This window comes from Lithobates pipiens, unplaced genomic scaffold, assembly GCF_037356315.1.
Source record: "Lithobates pipiens isolate NorthernLeopardFrog02 unplaced genomic scaffold, aLitPip1_a1.2 Scaffold_6, whole genome shotgun sequence".
Lineage (NCBI taxonomy): Eukaryota > Metazoa > Chordata > Amphibia > Anura > Ranidae > Lithobates > Lithobates pipiens.
In genome coordinates, this window is record NW_027507881.1 from 1,607,075 (window position 1) to 1,621,820 (window position 14,746).

At 42.5% G+C, this 14,746-nt stretch overlaps 1 protein-coding gene across 1 annotated transcript; it reads left to right on the forward strand.

The window, feature by feature from the left end:
* The first annotated feature begins 2,217 nt into the window (after positions 1 to 2,217).
* LOC143958243 (vomeronasal type-2 receptor 26-like) lies at positions 2,218 to 14,365 on the forward strand. Its single transcript, XM_077467761.1, has 3 exons — positions 2,218 to 2,233; positions 4,881 to 4,931; positions 13,590 to 14,365. The coding sequence occupies exons 1-3, from the start codon at positions 2,218 to 2,220 to the stop codon at positions 14,363 to 14,365; spliced, it is 843 nt and encodes a 280-aa protein (XP_077323887.1).
* Positions 14,366 to 14,746: the final 381 nt, after the last annotated feature.

The following is a 14,746-nucleotide window of genomic DNA, read 5'->3' on the forward strand; positions in this document are numbered from 1 at the left end:
TGGTAAGGTCAAGAGGTGGAACAGCAGAGGCGCATGGACCAAAGAACTGCAACAAAAGGTATAAATCACATACAAATGGACAAAAATATTTATGTAGGCATTATAAAGCATTGCAACAGAAAAAGTTAGCTGATGCCCGGCCGATGGACACAGACCCAGACCCCCAGGCGGTGAGCTAAGTCTGGTTCCCCTCGCCCGAACTATAACTGGGGGATAGAGAGGCCGATACATAGTGGGGTGGGGCTCCTATGGTCAAAGAGTAAAAGGTAAAAGGGGGGCCTCTGGAATCTGCCCATGCTACTGCCAGGAGGCCCAGTAAAGAGACTTTTACTTTCTGTACTTAGAGGCACCTTTCTCTTTCCTTTACAAAATCCAATTTGTATCTGTTTTGTATTTGACTGATTTGTATTTTACATCTGGGGGAATGAGTGAGCCAATCACACAAGTAGGAAATTATATTTCTGGGGGAGGGGCGTTCTGTATACCATCTGTGTAAAGAACGCCTCCAGGTGGCCATATTGCATTTTACAGAACATTACAGAGCTGCAGATTGAAGATAAAAGGTCATTTTTAATAACATTCAATTACAATATGACGTGAGCTATTGTATACACTATATTATTATTTAGTTATATTTTTTTTTCTCATGAAAGTGGAATTGCCCTTTAACTTTTTTGCTGCCAAAACCATTTTTTTATTTTTTGCACACGTTTAAAAAAAAAATGTAGGCCTGAAGAGTACACAAAACCCCACAATATTATATATTTTATGAAAGCAGACACCGTGTAGAATGAAATAGTGGAAGTTTCAATTTTTTATGTCATACAATATTACTGCAAACGTTAAGGAAATGCAACGTTTCAGTAAAAATCATACCAACGTGAATTTTAGGCCAAACAAATGCAATGGTAAAATATAAAAGACAAGGTTTCATGAGAAAATAGATACACAACATGCCAAACTTTATATTTTTGTGTGCCTGTGAAATGGTGTCAAACATCAGTACCTTATATTTTATATAGGTGACACTTCAGAAGCCCCCTCTAGGTATCAGGTTAGCGTTAAGGAGGAGGTTTTGTATTATAATTATTGCTCTCACTCTGCGTGTGCAGCGATATGTAATATATGTATAGTGTTCAACGTTTTCATGCGTTTCGTGTGTGTTTTTTTCTTTTTTTGGGGACAGGTTCTCTTTATTGAGATATGGAGGGTCTAAAAGACCTCTGATGTCTCCTCTGAGCTCCACTAAATGCGAGCTGCAGGTGAGCGAGCCGAGGACAAAAAGAAAAAAATGATCCCGAAGTGATGTCAGAGACTTCACTTTCTGGGTTACAAGAAGAAGGGGATGAGAGCAGATGTGTGTCAGCTCTTCTCCTTCACCACCAACACCCACCATGGAGCTCCTGGGCCTGCAGATGGGCAAGCGAAGCCCTGTAAACATGGTGGGGCACAGCGGTGGGGGGGCACCGGTACCGGGGGTGTGTGAGAGCGATTGGGCTGCAACTGCGCCACCTGAATGATCTCACCTGACAAGCAGGAGGCTGTGTGCAATTGCCCCGTCCATCAGGTCCATTCGGCGTATGGACACGGGTTAAGTGCCTCTTCTCCGGAGTGAATACCTGTAATCTATCAGTCCTCATAGCTGAGATCCTCTGTCCTCCTTGTTCATTTTGTTGCCCTTTGCTGAACATTTTATAATTCATCAACATCTTTCCTGAGGATTGGTGACCAAAACTGAAATGTATATCCAAGATGAGGCTGAGCCAGTGTATTGTAAAGGGGGAGAATTATTGATTTATCTCTGGAACTTTCGCTATTCGCAGACCAAATTGTTTATAAATAGTCCCAATAAAATGTATCTGATTTTAAGTGCTCAGCAAACAGGTCATCTGATCCCGATGGCATTCTGTAAATGAGATATAACTAGATAAACAATCTATAGTCAAAAAAAGTACAGAACATTCTATATACTTGTTACCTATAATCATTTTTGTAATTTTTTAAGCTGTCCCGCTATGTAAAAGAAGTCCAGTACAAGGATCCGAATGGCAAGGTCATGATTTTTAATGATAAAGGAGAACTGCCCAGCCCAATGGAAATTGTAAATTGGATTACAAGAATTAAAGGTAGAAATATCACTGATTGGATGATTGTGGGTCACTTTGATGGGTCCCTTTCAGAGGGTCAACAACTTACACTAAAACCAGAGCAAATATCATGGAAAGGAGACAAGGTGAGTTACACCGGGGAAGATGATCCAGAACTTATACAAGAAACATACTAGTTTGGACCGTAAAGCCCATCTCCAGACAAAACCTAACCTCCTCCCCCCGTCCCGTTCATAGACAGCCAACATCTGCCCTGACTCATTCCATGGTGATTAGATGAAGGTGTCAGGTCTAGCTGTGTGGATATAATTGCCGGGATATGTTCTCATCACTCATTATAACTGAAGAAGTGGACAAACTACAAAACATCTTCTACATTACAGAACAAGCCCAGCTGAACGTGACTGACTACTATTACCCCCCCTCCTCATCACACAGACCGGGACATAGACACTCATAGAAGGACCCGAACCCACAGAAGAAGATAAAAGACTTTGGAGTGGAATGGCCGCCAGTATTATCCATGGCCAGATTCTTTCCAGGCCTTCTGAATTCATCTGACTGTAAAAAGAAGAAAATAAAACAGTTTAGAGTAGTAATTCCCCCGATCAGAAATCTGCAGTTACTGTATATACATTAAAAAACAAAAAAACATGGAGCTACCTGGATGTCTGTATGGGTGGCTCCTAAAATTTTGTAAAATGTGGTTGATTTTCTCTTTGGATTTTTAACCACTTGCCTACTGGGCACTTAAACACCCCTCCTGCCCAGACCAATTTTCAGCTTTCGGTGCTCTCACAATTTGAATGACAATTACTCATGCAGCACTGTACCCAAATGAATTTTTTGCCTTTTTTTTCCCACAAATTGAGCTTTCTTTTGGTGGTATTTGATCACCTCTGGGCTTTTTATTTTTTGCGCTATAAATGAAAAAAGACCGAAAATTTTGAAAAAAAAACGCATTTTTCTTTGTTTCTGTGATAAAATTATGCAAATTATTAATTTTTCTTCATAAATTTTGCCCACAATTTATACTGCTACATATCTTTGGTAAAAATAACCCAAATTAGTGGATATTATTTGGTCTTTGTGAAAGTTAGAGAGTCTACATGCTGTGGTGCAAATCATAAAAAATTGATCACACTGGTGGCATGATCTAATTTCTTGCGACCGGAACAAGCCAGGAAAGTACAAATACCCCCCAAATGACCCCTTTTTGGAAAGTAGACATTCCAAGGTATTTAGTAAGAGGCATAGTGAGGTTTTTGGTGTTGTTATTTTTTCCCACAATTCTTTGCAATATGAAGATTTTTTGTTTTTTTATTTTTTTTTCCTACAAAATTGTCATTGTAATAGGTTATTTCTCTCACATGACACGTGTATACCACAAATGATGCCTCAAAATAAATTCTGCTATTCCTCCTGGGTGTTATGATACCACGTGTGTGGGACTTTTTCACAGCCTGGCCACTTAGAGAAGCCCAACATGCAGGGAGCGCCATCACGTGTTCTAGGAGCATAAATTACACATCTAACTTGATGACTACCTATTAAACTTTTGAAGGCCTTGGAGCACCAGGACAATGACATGTAACAATGATGTGGCACTGATGGCAGATGGCACTGATACATGGCACTGATGGCACGTGACACTGATGTGACACTGACGACAGTTGGCACTAATACGTGGCACTGATGACACTTGACACCAATGACAAATGGAACTAATATATGGCACTGATGACACGTGACACTGATGTGGCACTGATGACAGATGGCACTAATACGTGGCACTGATGACACCTGACACTGATGACAGATGGCACCAATACGTGGCACTGATGACATGTGGCACTGACAGGTGGCACTGATACGTGGCACTGATGACACGTGTCACTGACAGGTGGCACTGGGGACACATGGCACTAGGGACAGGTGGCACTGAGGACATGTGGCACTAGGGATCGGTGGCACTGGAGACAGGTGGCATGTGGCACTGGGGACAGGTGGCACGGATAGGTGGCACTGGGGACAGATGGTACTGGGGACAGATGACACTGTTAGGTGGCACTGGGGACAGGTGGCATTGATAGGTGGCACTGGGGACACATGGCACTGAGAGGTGGCACTGGGGACAGGTGTGCATGTGTGTGTGTTTCACTGTTTGTATGTTTTACTGTATGTGTGTTTTACTGTGTGTGTGTTTTACTCTGTGTGTGTTTGTGTGTGTGTGTGTGTGTACTCACTGACACTGACGCTGCAGCAAAGAAGATCTCCCTCCTCACACTCTGTCTCTGTGTGAGGAGGGGAGCCGGTGATGAGAGATGATCTCATATGTTTACATATGAGATCACCTCTCATTGGACAGGCCGATCTAGCTAAATAGCCGATGTGATTGGCAATTTAGCATGATCTGTGATTGGCTGTGTCTGAGGGACACGGCCAACACAGAACTTCCCCGATGCGCACCCGTGGCGGCGTGCATTGGGGAAGTAAACAGGAGGACGTCCAAGGATGGCCTCCCAGGAGTTAGCGTCCACGCTGTAGCCGTCTTTTGGCTATAGAGCGAGTGCAAAGTGGTTAAAGCAGCGTTTATGCATATGCTGTGGTATCCAGACTAATGAAGGGCCACCTTCTGGAATGGTCCATGTGTTTCCACCAAGGTATATGGTACATGCTGCATCATTTTAAACATCAGAAGCTTGGCTTACCTACACTATTATATCTGTACTTTTGCTCTTGACTAGATCATATAGCTCTATATTATCTCAGGTCCCAAGAGGTCGATGCTCCGAGGAATGTCTTCCAGGGTTCAGAAAATCTGTAAGAGAAGGATATCACCCATGTTGTTATAATTGTGCTCCATGTTCAGAAGGAGAAATATCAAATCATTCTGGTAAGCTTTATGTTTCTTTAAGTATAAACTCTGATATTGAATTAGAAAATTAAAGCTTTTAAAGTCCCTTAAAGTGATTCTGTACACACTTTACACTTTGCAGGCCAAACATCTCCCTAAATTGTATTCAATTAATGATTACTGATGGACCTTTCTGCACTTTTCTTCTACCTCTGGAGTGTTGGAGGCTTTCTCAAAAAAAGCAACTGGAAGCTCCTTCCTCCTCCTGTCTGTCTGACAAAGTCTCCAACATGTTTGCACTTATCTAAAAGAAATGATCTGGAAAATGATTTCACTGAAGAGACTAAAAGTGTAAAATACGGGAATGTCATTGTTACATATATGCTAAAGTTATAGACAGACTGTGTCATGGCCATCACTGAAGCTGAAGGTTCTTTGGTTTTCAGTAGGGCATCATCACACTTTATTTATGACTAAAACTTTCTTGAGATATTCAACATATACCGTATATTTTTCCAACATTGTTTTTGTTTTGTATGGCTTTTAATTCATATTTAATATTACTATCTGGACTACAAAAACCTTTAAGGCAAACCACCGGCCTTTAGCAGATTTACTGCTACAGAGTGGCGTTCCTGCACAGGATCACTTATATATACAATATTATGCTCTCCCACCTGCAGGGGGTGCACGTGTCCCTCCAGTGGGCTGCTTCTGCTGTGATTAATCACATCAGAAGCCGATCTGTGGGTGCTGGGTACTGGATTCTGCTGGCACCCGTTGATCATCAGTAAAACACATAGAATCAAGATCTGTCTATGTATACAAGGCAGATCTCTGTTCTGACAAGGGGGTAGGGATGGATTCTGTGTCCCTGAAAAGCCCAGAATAAATCCATCTCTTCCCCTAGTAAAAGCAGCACACACAGTACACAAAACACTGGCTAGGCACACAGATAACTGTTTTTATTGCCCCTGATGTTTAACCCCTTCCCAGCCAGTGTCATTAGAACATTGACAGTGCGTATTTTTAGCACGGATTACTGTATAAAGTGTCAGTTAGTGTCATATTGTCTGCCACAATATCTCAGTCTCTTTATAAGTTGCTGATCACTGCCATTATTAATAAGAAAAAAATGTTAAAAAAATTCCATAAATATAAACCATACTTTGTATACCACAGTCCATATAAACCAATCAATATACGCTTATTGGGATATATTTTTTCCCCAAAATATGTAGCAGAATACATATTGGTTTCAATTTATGAAGAAATGACTTTGGCATCTGGATATATCTTTTTGTTATCTCTGGAAGGAATGTTCAGCTTTTGGTAACAGGTAAAACAGAAGTGGTATGTTATAAAAACAACTGTGGACAACCCTGGCCCCATGCTCATTTACTAAGGCAGTCATAACTGCTTGTGACTGATGACACGGTCCATGTGTCAAGCTGGAGGGAAAAGAGTGTCTGGCAGACATAAATGATCACCTTTTCCAAAGTCTTGTTTAGTAAGAAGTTTCCCCCTGTGGACCACTTGTTCTTCTCGTTCCGGGGTCCTTAACCACTACAATACAGGGCACTTTCGCCCCCTTCCTTCCCAGCCCAATTTTCAGCTTTTATCGCTCTAGCGCTTTCAGTGACAATTGCGCGGTCATGCTACACTGTGCCCAAATGACATTTTTATCATTTTGTTCGCACAAATAGAGCTTTATTTTGGTGGTATTTATTCACGACTCCGTTTTTTATTTTTTGCGATATAAGCGCAAAAAAGCGGAAATTTGGAAAAAAAACAATATTTTCTTTTTTCTATTATAAAAGAAATCCAATAAAATCTAATTTTGTCATAAATTTAAGCCAAAATGTATTCTGCTACATGTTTTTGGTAAAAAAAATTCCGTTAAGTGTTTAATAATTGGTTTGTGTGATCACGGACATATGTACGCAAATGATCATGTATATATGTGTGCAGGTGATCACGTATATATGTGTGCAGATAATCATTGGAACATGTGATTTTAGTGGGACATATGTGGGACATGTTTTTATTATTAGGGACATGTGTTTTTATTATTTGGGGACATGTATGTTTTGGGGACATGTGTGTTATGGGGACATATGTGGAGACTGTGTTTACACTGTGTTGTGTGTTGTGTATTACACTAGACTGGTGATCAGTGAGTAAAAAGCTGTAAAAAACAGCTCATACTCACTGATCATCAGCCGGCTGCAGCGATCTGCTCTCCTCTCCTCAGCGATGACTCTGTGTGAGGAGAGGAGGAGCTGATTGCCTAGCAACCGGCTGTTTGTTTACATCACATGACGGCCGTGATTGGACACGGCCGTCATGTGATCAGGAGGGCCAATCAGAGAGCCCTCCTGCCAATCTGAGATGCGCCGTGTCCGGGTAACACGGGCGCATCGGGATCACGCCGCTGTGCGGGCACGCGCGCGCGCGTTCCCGATCCTTCTGATGGACGTTCCTGAACGTCCTATCAGAAGTAGATGGCTCCCACCCAGCCGTATATGTGCATTGGCCGGGTGGGAAGTGGTTCAAGTTGAATTATTAATCCCAGTTATACTGGGCCAGAACTAGGGTGGAATCTGTGAGTTACATAGACCCAGCAAGTGTCCAGGGCTGTAAATGTAGAATACTTAGTCGCCTGGTCTGCTTCCATATGCAAGTTTTAATGTTAGTATGGCTACCCTAGCAAGAATCTGGAAGGCTAAAAACAGCTGATCAAATTAACTTAGCGTGATTGATTGGTTTACCTGCCAAAGTAAAAACAAACTTCTGGCCCTTCAAATGGAACCAAAAGCTCTCTATATCTTGACCATCTATATAAATATCCACTCTTTTTATAGCTCACAGGCTTTGCAAAAACATGGAGCTCTGCTTCTTGAGCTGGGGAAAAAAAGGATCCAATGACTCTGAGTACAGAGAATCCCTCTGGGTGATAAACTGCATACTCAGTATGGGTATGGCCATCCTCAGTATAAAACCGGGAATAACACTACAAAAAAGTAAATATCTGGGTCTTCAGGGAGTGTGCCCTGCACGGGGCTCACAGCAGCTGATTCCTACGTCATCAATATAACACATGTGCTTTTTCTTTGTCTCCAGCCTCCTCCAATAGAGGCAATAAGGTGGCTGGATTCAAATGTACACATTTTTCATTGTTAGATTTGTACATAAGCAAAGAAAACAAATTCATATTTTGAACATTTCATTAGACAAACATTTAGTTAGCTATATATTTGCTGTGCAGAATGTCGGACCATTAAAAATTAAATATTTTACCAAAATAATGTCTGTAACTTTGTCTAATAGCAACTTTGCATAAAGCTACAGCTCTGATATATCGGGGTGAACCCTTCATTATTGGGTCCAGCTTGCATAAATATAACAATGGCTTGTTTTCTATCATGCTGTTTGTGTAAGAACTCCAGTTTCACGTTTCAAAAAGACAACTTTTTCCTGGCAATATTAAAATAAATCATAACAATACCCTGCGGTCATGCAGAGATGTCCATAAATCCAAAATATTCTTCTACTTATACCCACTGCACTTACAAGGAAAAGGGATGCATCATTTCACAATCCACGCATTCTGCTTTGGATTTCAAAAATAAAAATACATAAAAACGAAAGGACCAACAATATGTATGATGGACTGGAAAGCACTCGGCCAAAAGTCAAAAACTATAAAACAACTGGCGGCAGGTGGGATCTGTCCTAACAGGGTGTGTGGACTTGATGTTATGGGTCTGTTATATTTAAATTTTATTTATTATTACTCTCACATCATGGACCGCACATCAAGTTATTATCAGACTTTAAGATTTCATTTTTGTAGAAAAACTTTTTATATATCCCATCCATCTTGGCTTTGTTAAACATTATGACAGCTGTATTCCAATTAAGAACCTCATCTTAATTTTTTTTTCTTTCCACTCATTAAATGTAAAATTATAAAATTGTTATCTTAATCTAAACTAATTCCATTTTTACCAATTTCCCCATTAACCTGGATTTCATTTCCAACCAAAGGTTGTCTAAACCAGTTTCAATATATCTATATTTATTAATAAAATTGTTAAACTCATATTAGAAATGAATACTCATATGATAATTTCAATATCACACACTAATATATATGCACAGATAAATGTCCTTAAAGGGGAATATGTTACTTAATTTTACTCAATTTCCCTTTTTTAAATGCACTGTTTCCACTATCAAAGGATATTCAATTTGTGTAAGACACGGTTAAATGTAACCTTTATTTTACCATGTTTGAAAAACAGATTAAAAAATAATTGTGATCACATTGTTTATCATTAGATTCGTTAACCCGGCACATTTTGTTATAAATGTTTTGTCTAAAAAACTGAAATTTTTATGGTGTCCTTCCAGTTTATCACTGATCTCTCATCCCAGCCACATTCTTTCAGGAGAGCAGAAAGGAGGGGGTCACATCTGCGTACATGACACACACAAAAGATAGAACTAAAGGTTCCAGCATTCACACACATACACAAATATCTCTCTAAAATCGCTTACATTTTTCCCATTTGTACACAGCACATGCATATCATTCTCTCAATTTCTTTTAACTTTTTTTTAATATTTCCATGCTTAACTTAAGCTTTCCTTATTTTGTTCTGATATCCTTTGCATCCAATATATTGTAATACCATACTTCACATACTGTACCTTCTACGATCAGACGGGCAGCTATAGTGCTCATCCCATCTTCCCTCACTGACAACATATAAATTATTCTGTTTTAAGTCTAATTTCTCTGTTTCTTGACTTTACTAGTTGTAGTGCCTGACTCCGAATTCATCCCACAATTTAACATCAAAATCTCCCTTTCTGTCTTGTGTTAATTGTCCCCCTTCATCCATTCTCCTCACATAGATCTTTCTCTAGCTGTATACTCTGCATGCTTCTTAGTCCCTGTGGACTTTGGTGGTAACCCAGTTACCCTTTGTGGATCACTGTCCACTTTAACCATTAATCTAGGGGCTCCACCTGCTCCCTTTGGTTCATATATATCGATCCTCTTGCGCTGGGCATTTTTGAGGGTCTCTTAGGCCGCGTACACACGGGCGGACTGTCTGCCCAACTTAGTCCGCCGAAACACATTTCAGCGGACAGTCCGCTCGTGTGTGGGCTTCAGCGGACTTTTTCAGCAGACAGTCTGACGGACTAAGTCTTTCAGAATGTTGGAAAGACTGTCCGTCGGACTCGCATTTCAGCGGACAGTCTGCCCGTGTGTGTGCCAGTCCGCCCTACTTTTGAAATGAGCGGACTTTTCCCACCTGGAGAAAAGTCCGCTCATTTCGACCGGGTATCCAGGTAGGTGGGGCTCGCGACGGAGACGTCGCTGGCCCCGCCGCCTGGTATGGACTTAAAGGGGAACCCCAACGCCAAAAAAAAATTGGCGTGGGGGTCCCCCCCAAGCCCACAACAGACCCTTGTCCGAGCACGCTACCCGGCTGGCCAGGAAAGGGGGGCGAGCGAGCGCCCCCCTCCTGAGTCGTACCAGGCCGCGTGCCCTCAACATGGGGGGTGCCTTGGGGAAGGGGGGGCCGCGCGGCCCCCCCACCCCAAAGCACCTTGTCCCCATGTTGATGAGGACAAGGGCCTCTTCCCGACAACTCTGGCCGTTGGTTGTCGGGGTCTGCGGGCGGGGGGCTTATCGGAATCCGGGAGCCCCCTTTAATAAGGGGGCCCCCGGATACCGGCCCCCCACCCTATGTGAATGAGTATGGGGTACAATGTACCCCTACCCATTCACCTGTGGGGAAAAAAAGAACAAAAAAAACACAACACAGGGTTAAAATATTTTATTGCACAGCTCACAGCTTCTGGCGGCGACAGAAGACCGGGCCACCGCCTGTAAAAGAGCTATAAGAAGAGGGGGACAAGACCCCCGAAGTCGGGAGAAGAGGCCGGCGGCGAGGAAGAAAGCCGGACTCCTCCGCTAGCAAAAGAGCTACAAGAAGATAGCAGAGGAGTCCGGCGAGAAGACCCCCGAAGACGGAAGACCCCCGGAGCTGTGCAATAAAATATTTTAACTCTGTGTTGTGTTTTTTTTGTACTTTTTTTTCCACAGGTGAATGGGTAGGGGTACATTGTACCCCATACTCATTCACATAGGGTGGGGGGCCGGTATCCGGGGGCCCCCTTATTAAAGGGGGCTCCCGGATTCCGATAAGCCCCCCGCCCGCAGACCCCGACAACCAACGGCCAGGGTTGTTGGGAAGAGGCCCTTGTCCTCATCAACATGGGGACAAGGTGCTTTGGGGTGGGGGGGCCGCGCGGCCCCCCCCTTCCCCAAGGCACCCCCCATGTTGAGGGCACGCGGCCTGGTACAGCTCAGGAGGGGGGGCGCTCGCTCGCCCCCTTTCCTGGCCGGCCGGGTAGCGTTCTGTTGTGGACTTGGGGGGACCCCCACGCCGATTTTTTCGGCGTTGGGGTTCCCCTTTAAGTCCATTCCAGGCGGCGGGGCCAGCGACGTCTCCTTCGCGGGCCCCGCCTACTTGGAGACGCGCTCGAAATGAGCGGACTTTCCTCCGCGTGTGTGGGCGAGTCCGTTCATTTCAAAAGTAGGGCGGATTGTATGGCGGACTTAGTCCGCCGTATTAGTCCGCTCAAAAAGTGCCGTGTGTGGGCAAGTCCGTTCATTTGAAAGTATGACGGACTGTCCATCGGATTGTCTGACGGACTAAGTTGGCCAGACAGTCCGCCACGTGTGTACGCGGCCTTACCCTTCATTCCTCTACTTAATTTAATGCCCATAATGACTGGCCAGTTTTATCTATGTGTGCCTATACACTGTTGCCTCTAAACTACTTTATCTAGCAGATGTACTACATATACATATGCATGATTCTTAGTTCCTGTGGACTTTGGTGGTAACCCAGTTACCCATTGTGGATGCCTGTCCAATTTAACCTTTAATCTAGGGGCTCAGTATAGGTGGAACCGCACCTTCAGTTCATATATTGCGCTCCTCTTGTGCTGGGCATTTTTGAGGGTCTCTTACGCTTCATTCCTTTACTTAATTCAATGCCCATAATGACTGGCCAGTCGTCTCTAAGTGCGCCTATACCCCCTTGCCTCTAAACTACTTTATCTAGCAGATGTACTATATATACACCTGTGAACAGCACTATTCTCCCCTTTCTTTTCTATAACACTCCGATGGACAGTAGATAGTGACAACATAACATATAACCACCAATCAATACAGTTTGATTAATGAATGAATGAATGAATTAAATATTTGTATAGCACACAACGCAAACCGAATCGCTTCAAGGCGCTGTGAGGAGCTAGGTTGTCCATCCTCTAGAAGAGAAAGGTCTTAAGTTTTTACCTAAAGGCCAGGTGGTTTCCTTCCAGGCGGATGTTGGTTGGTAGAGCGTTCCATAGCCGAGGTCCTTGGATAGAAAATCTCAGATCCCCCTTAGATTTGTAGTGGGATTTGGGCACGAGGACTAGGTTTTTGTTGGCCGATCGAAGACTGCGGTTTGGTGTCTAATGATTTATTTTCTCAATTAGGTATTGAGGAGCATTTCTATGCACACATTTGTGGATGAGGCAGGGAGGGGGAGATAGATTCCCAGGGTTTTTTTCCTGTTATTAGTCTTGGCGCTGTGTTTTGGATAAGTTGTAATCGCACAAGTTGATATTGTGATAAAGCGAGTTTGCGTAGTCCAGTCATGAATTAATGACTGTTCCAACTACCACTGCTTTATCATTCTTTGGGATAAAACTACGCAGATTACCTGTCTGCGTAGTAGGCGTAGCAGATGGTGAAAACCACTGACTACTGCTCCTATTTGAGCATCCATTGACAAAGGGCGTTAAGGGGAGTAAAATAGGTACCCTTTGTCCTGAAAATGCCTTACCAATCAAGTAAGTCTGATAACTCAAATGTAAGCAAAACGCTTACCTCAGCCGGCTTATTATCAGAAATTCCCGGATTGTCTCACGTTCCTCGTTGCGGATACTCAGGGTCACCTGGAAACCACTACTGGCTGGCTCGCCACCTGAAATAGATATTTTTTAGATAGGCAACTCCTATTCTCATATTGATTAGTGGTTCCAAATTAATAATAACTACTGCAGTAGGGAACAGACACAAAAGATATGTTCAGTGCCTTTCCAAATAACTGTTCTCCTTTATTATGATGCATTTGAAGGTTTTTATACACATGATTACGTAGGTATCACATAAATATTAAAATTGTAGGTTTATGGTAACAAGGGATGTAACATAGGCAAGATAATTCTAATCAGGACTCGAAAAAATGCAAAACATGTACTGAAAACATTATTAGTGCCGTGTGCATGGTAAGGGTAGAGTGCAACACATATAAAATAGAATACAATTATATACAGAACTTACACATTTGCATTACACTGTCAAACAACTACCATGCCTAATGTTATTTTCACTTATTTTTACTCTACAGACAGTGAACTCTGCAAGAAATGTCCTGAAAATGAATGGCCCAACAAAGCTAAAACTATTTGTATTGACAAGGTCATTGAGTATTTATCATATGAGGAGGATATTCTAGTTTTATTTTTTTCTATAACTTCAGTCATATTTGTTACAACATCTCTCCTTATACTTGGACTATTTGTTTGGTTTCGGAGCACTCCCATAGTCAGAGCCAATAACCGGAACCTCAGCTTCATTCTGCTCCTCTCCCTCATACTGAGCTTCCTTTCTGTATTCCTGTTCCTTGGCCGTCCTGTGGATATTACCTGTATGCTGCAACAAGTCACTTTTGGAATTCCCTTCACCATCTCAGCATCTTCTATCCTAGCCAAAACCATCATGGTCTTCATTGCTTTTAAAGCCACCAGACCTGGAAGCTCTTGTAGAAAATGGGTGGGAGTCAAACTTCCCAATACAGTCATGTTATTCTGCTCATCCATTCAAGTTATGAATTGCATTCTCTGGTTGTCCATCTCTCCACCATTTCAGGAGTATGACATGGACTCCTATCCTGGGAAGATCCTCATTCAGTGTAATGAAGGGTCAGTTATTGGGTTCTACTCTATGTTGGGTTATATGGGGTTTCTGGCAGCTGTGAGTTTTGTTCTGGCTTTCATGGTGAGGACATTACCGGACAGTTTTAATGAGGCCAAGTACATCACCTTCAGCATGCTGTTGTTCTGCAGTGTCTGGATTGCCATGATCCCGGCCTATCTGAGCACCAGAGGGAAATACATGGTGGCTGTGGAGATATTCGCCATACTGACCTCCAGTGCTGGAATATTATTGTGTATGTTTTCTCCAAAACTCTACATTTTACTTTTAAAACCTGAGCTGAACACAAGAGGGACAATGCTGGGGAAAAGAATGTTGTAAATGTAACACATTGATTCAATGTATAATGCTGTAGATCATATTAAACAAGCTTAGTCAGATTTCTACCCTCATCATTGTCATCATTATGATGACATTATCATCAGCATTATGCTTTTTGGGGTACATTGACTGCCTTCTGTCTGCCTATTGTACATACGTGGATGGAAGGTGGATGTTACAGAATTGGATGCTATATTAGAGCTTCAATTTTTTCTTGCTCTTACATGCCCCCTAGCATGCACAAGCAAAGTGCTGTGACTGCATTGTCCATGCTGATCACAAAAAAATGTTGTGACCAGTACAAGTGCAATCAAGTACCAGCAACACCAGAAACAGCTTCAGTCTTCCTTCTATTATCATTCATCCCTATACAGCACAGAT

What these genes read in the sequence shown, in the direction of transcription:
- LOC143958243 (XM_077467761.1), top strand. An exon ending in TTCCAGGGTTCAGAAAATCT is followed by an intron (nt 4,932 to 13,589) that starts GTAAGAGAAGGA and finishes CTATAACTTCAG; the next exon opens with TCATATTTGTTACAACATCT.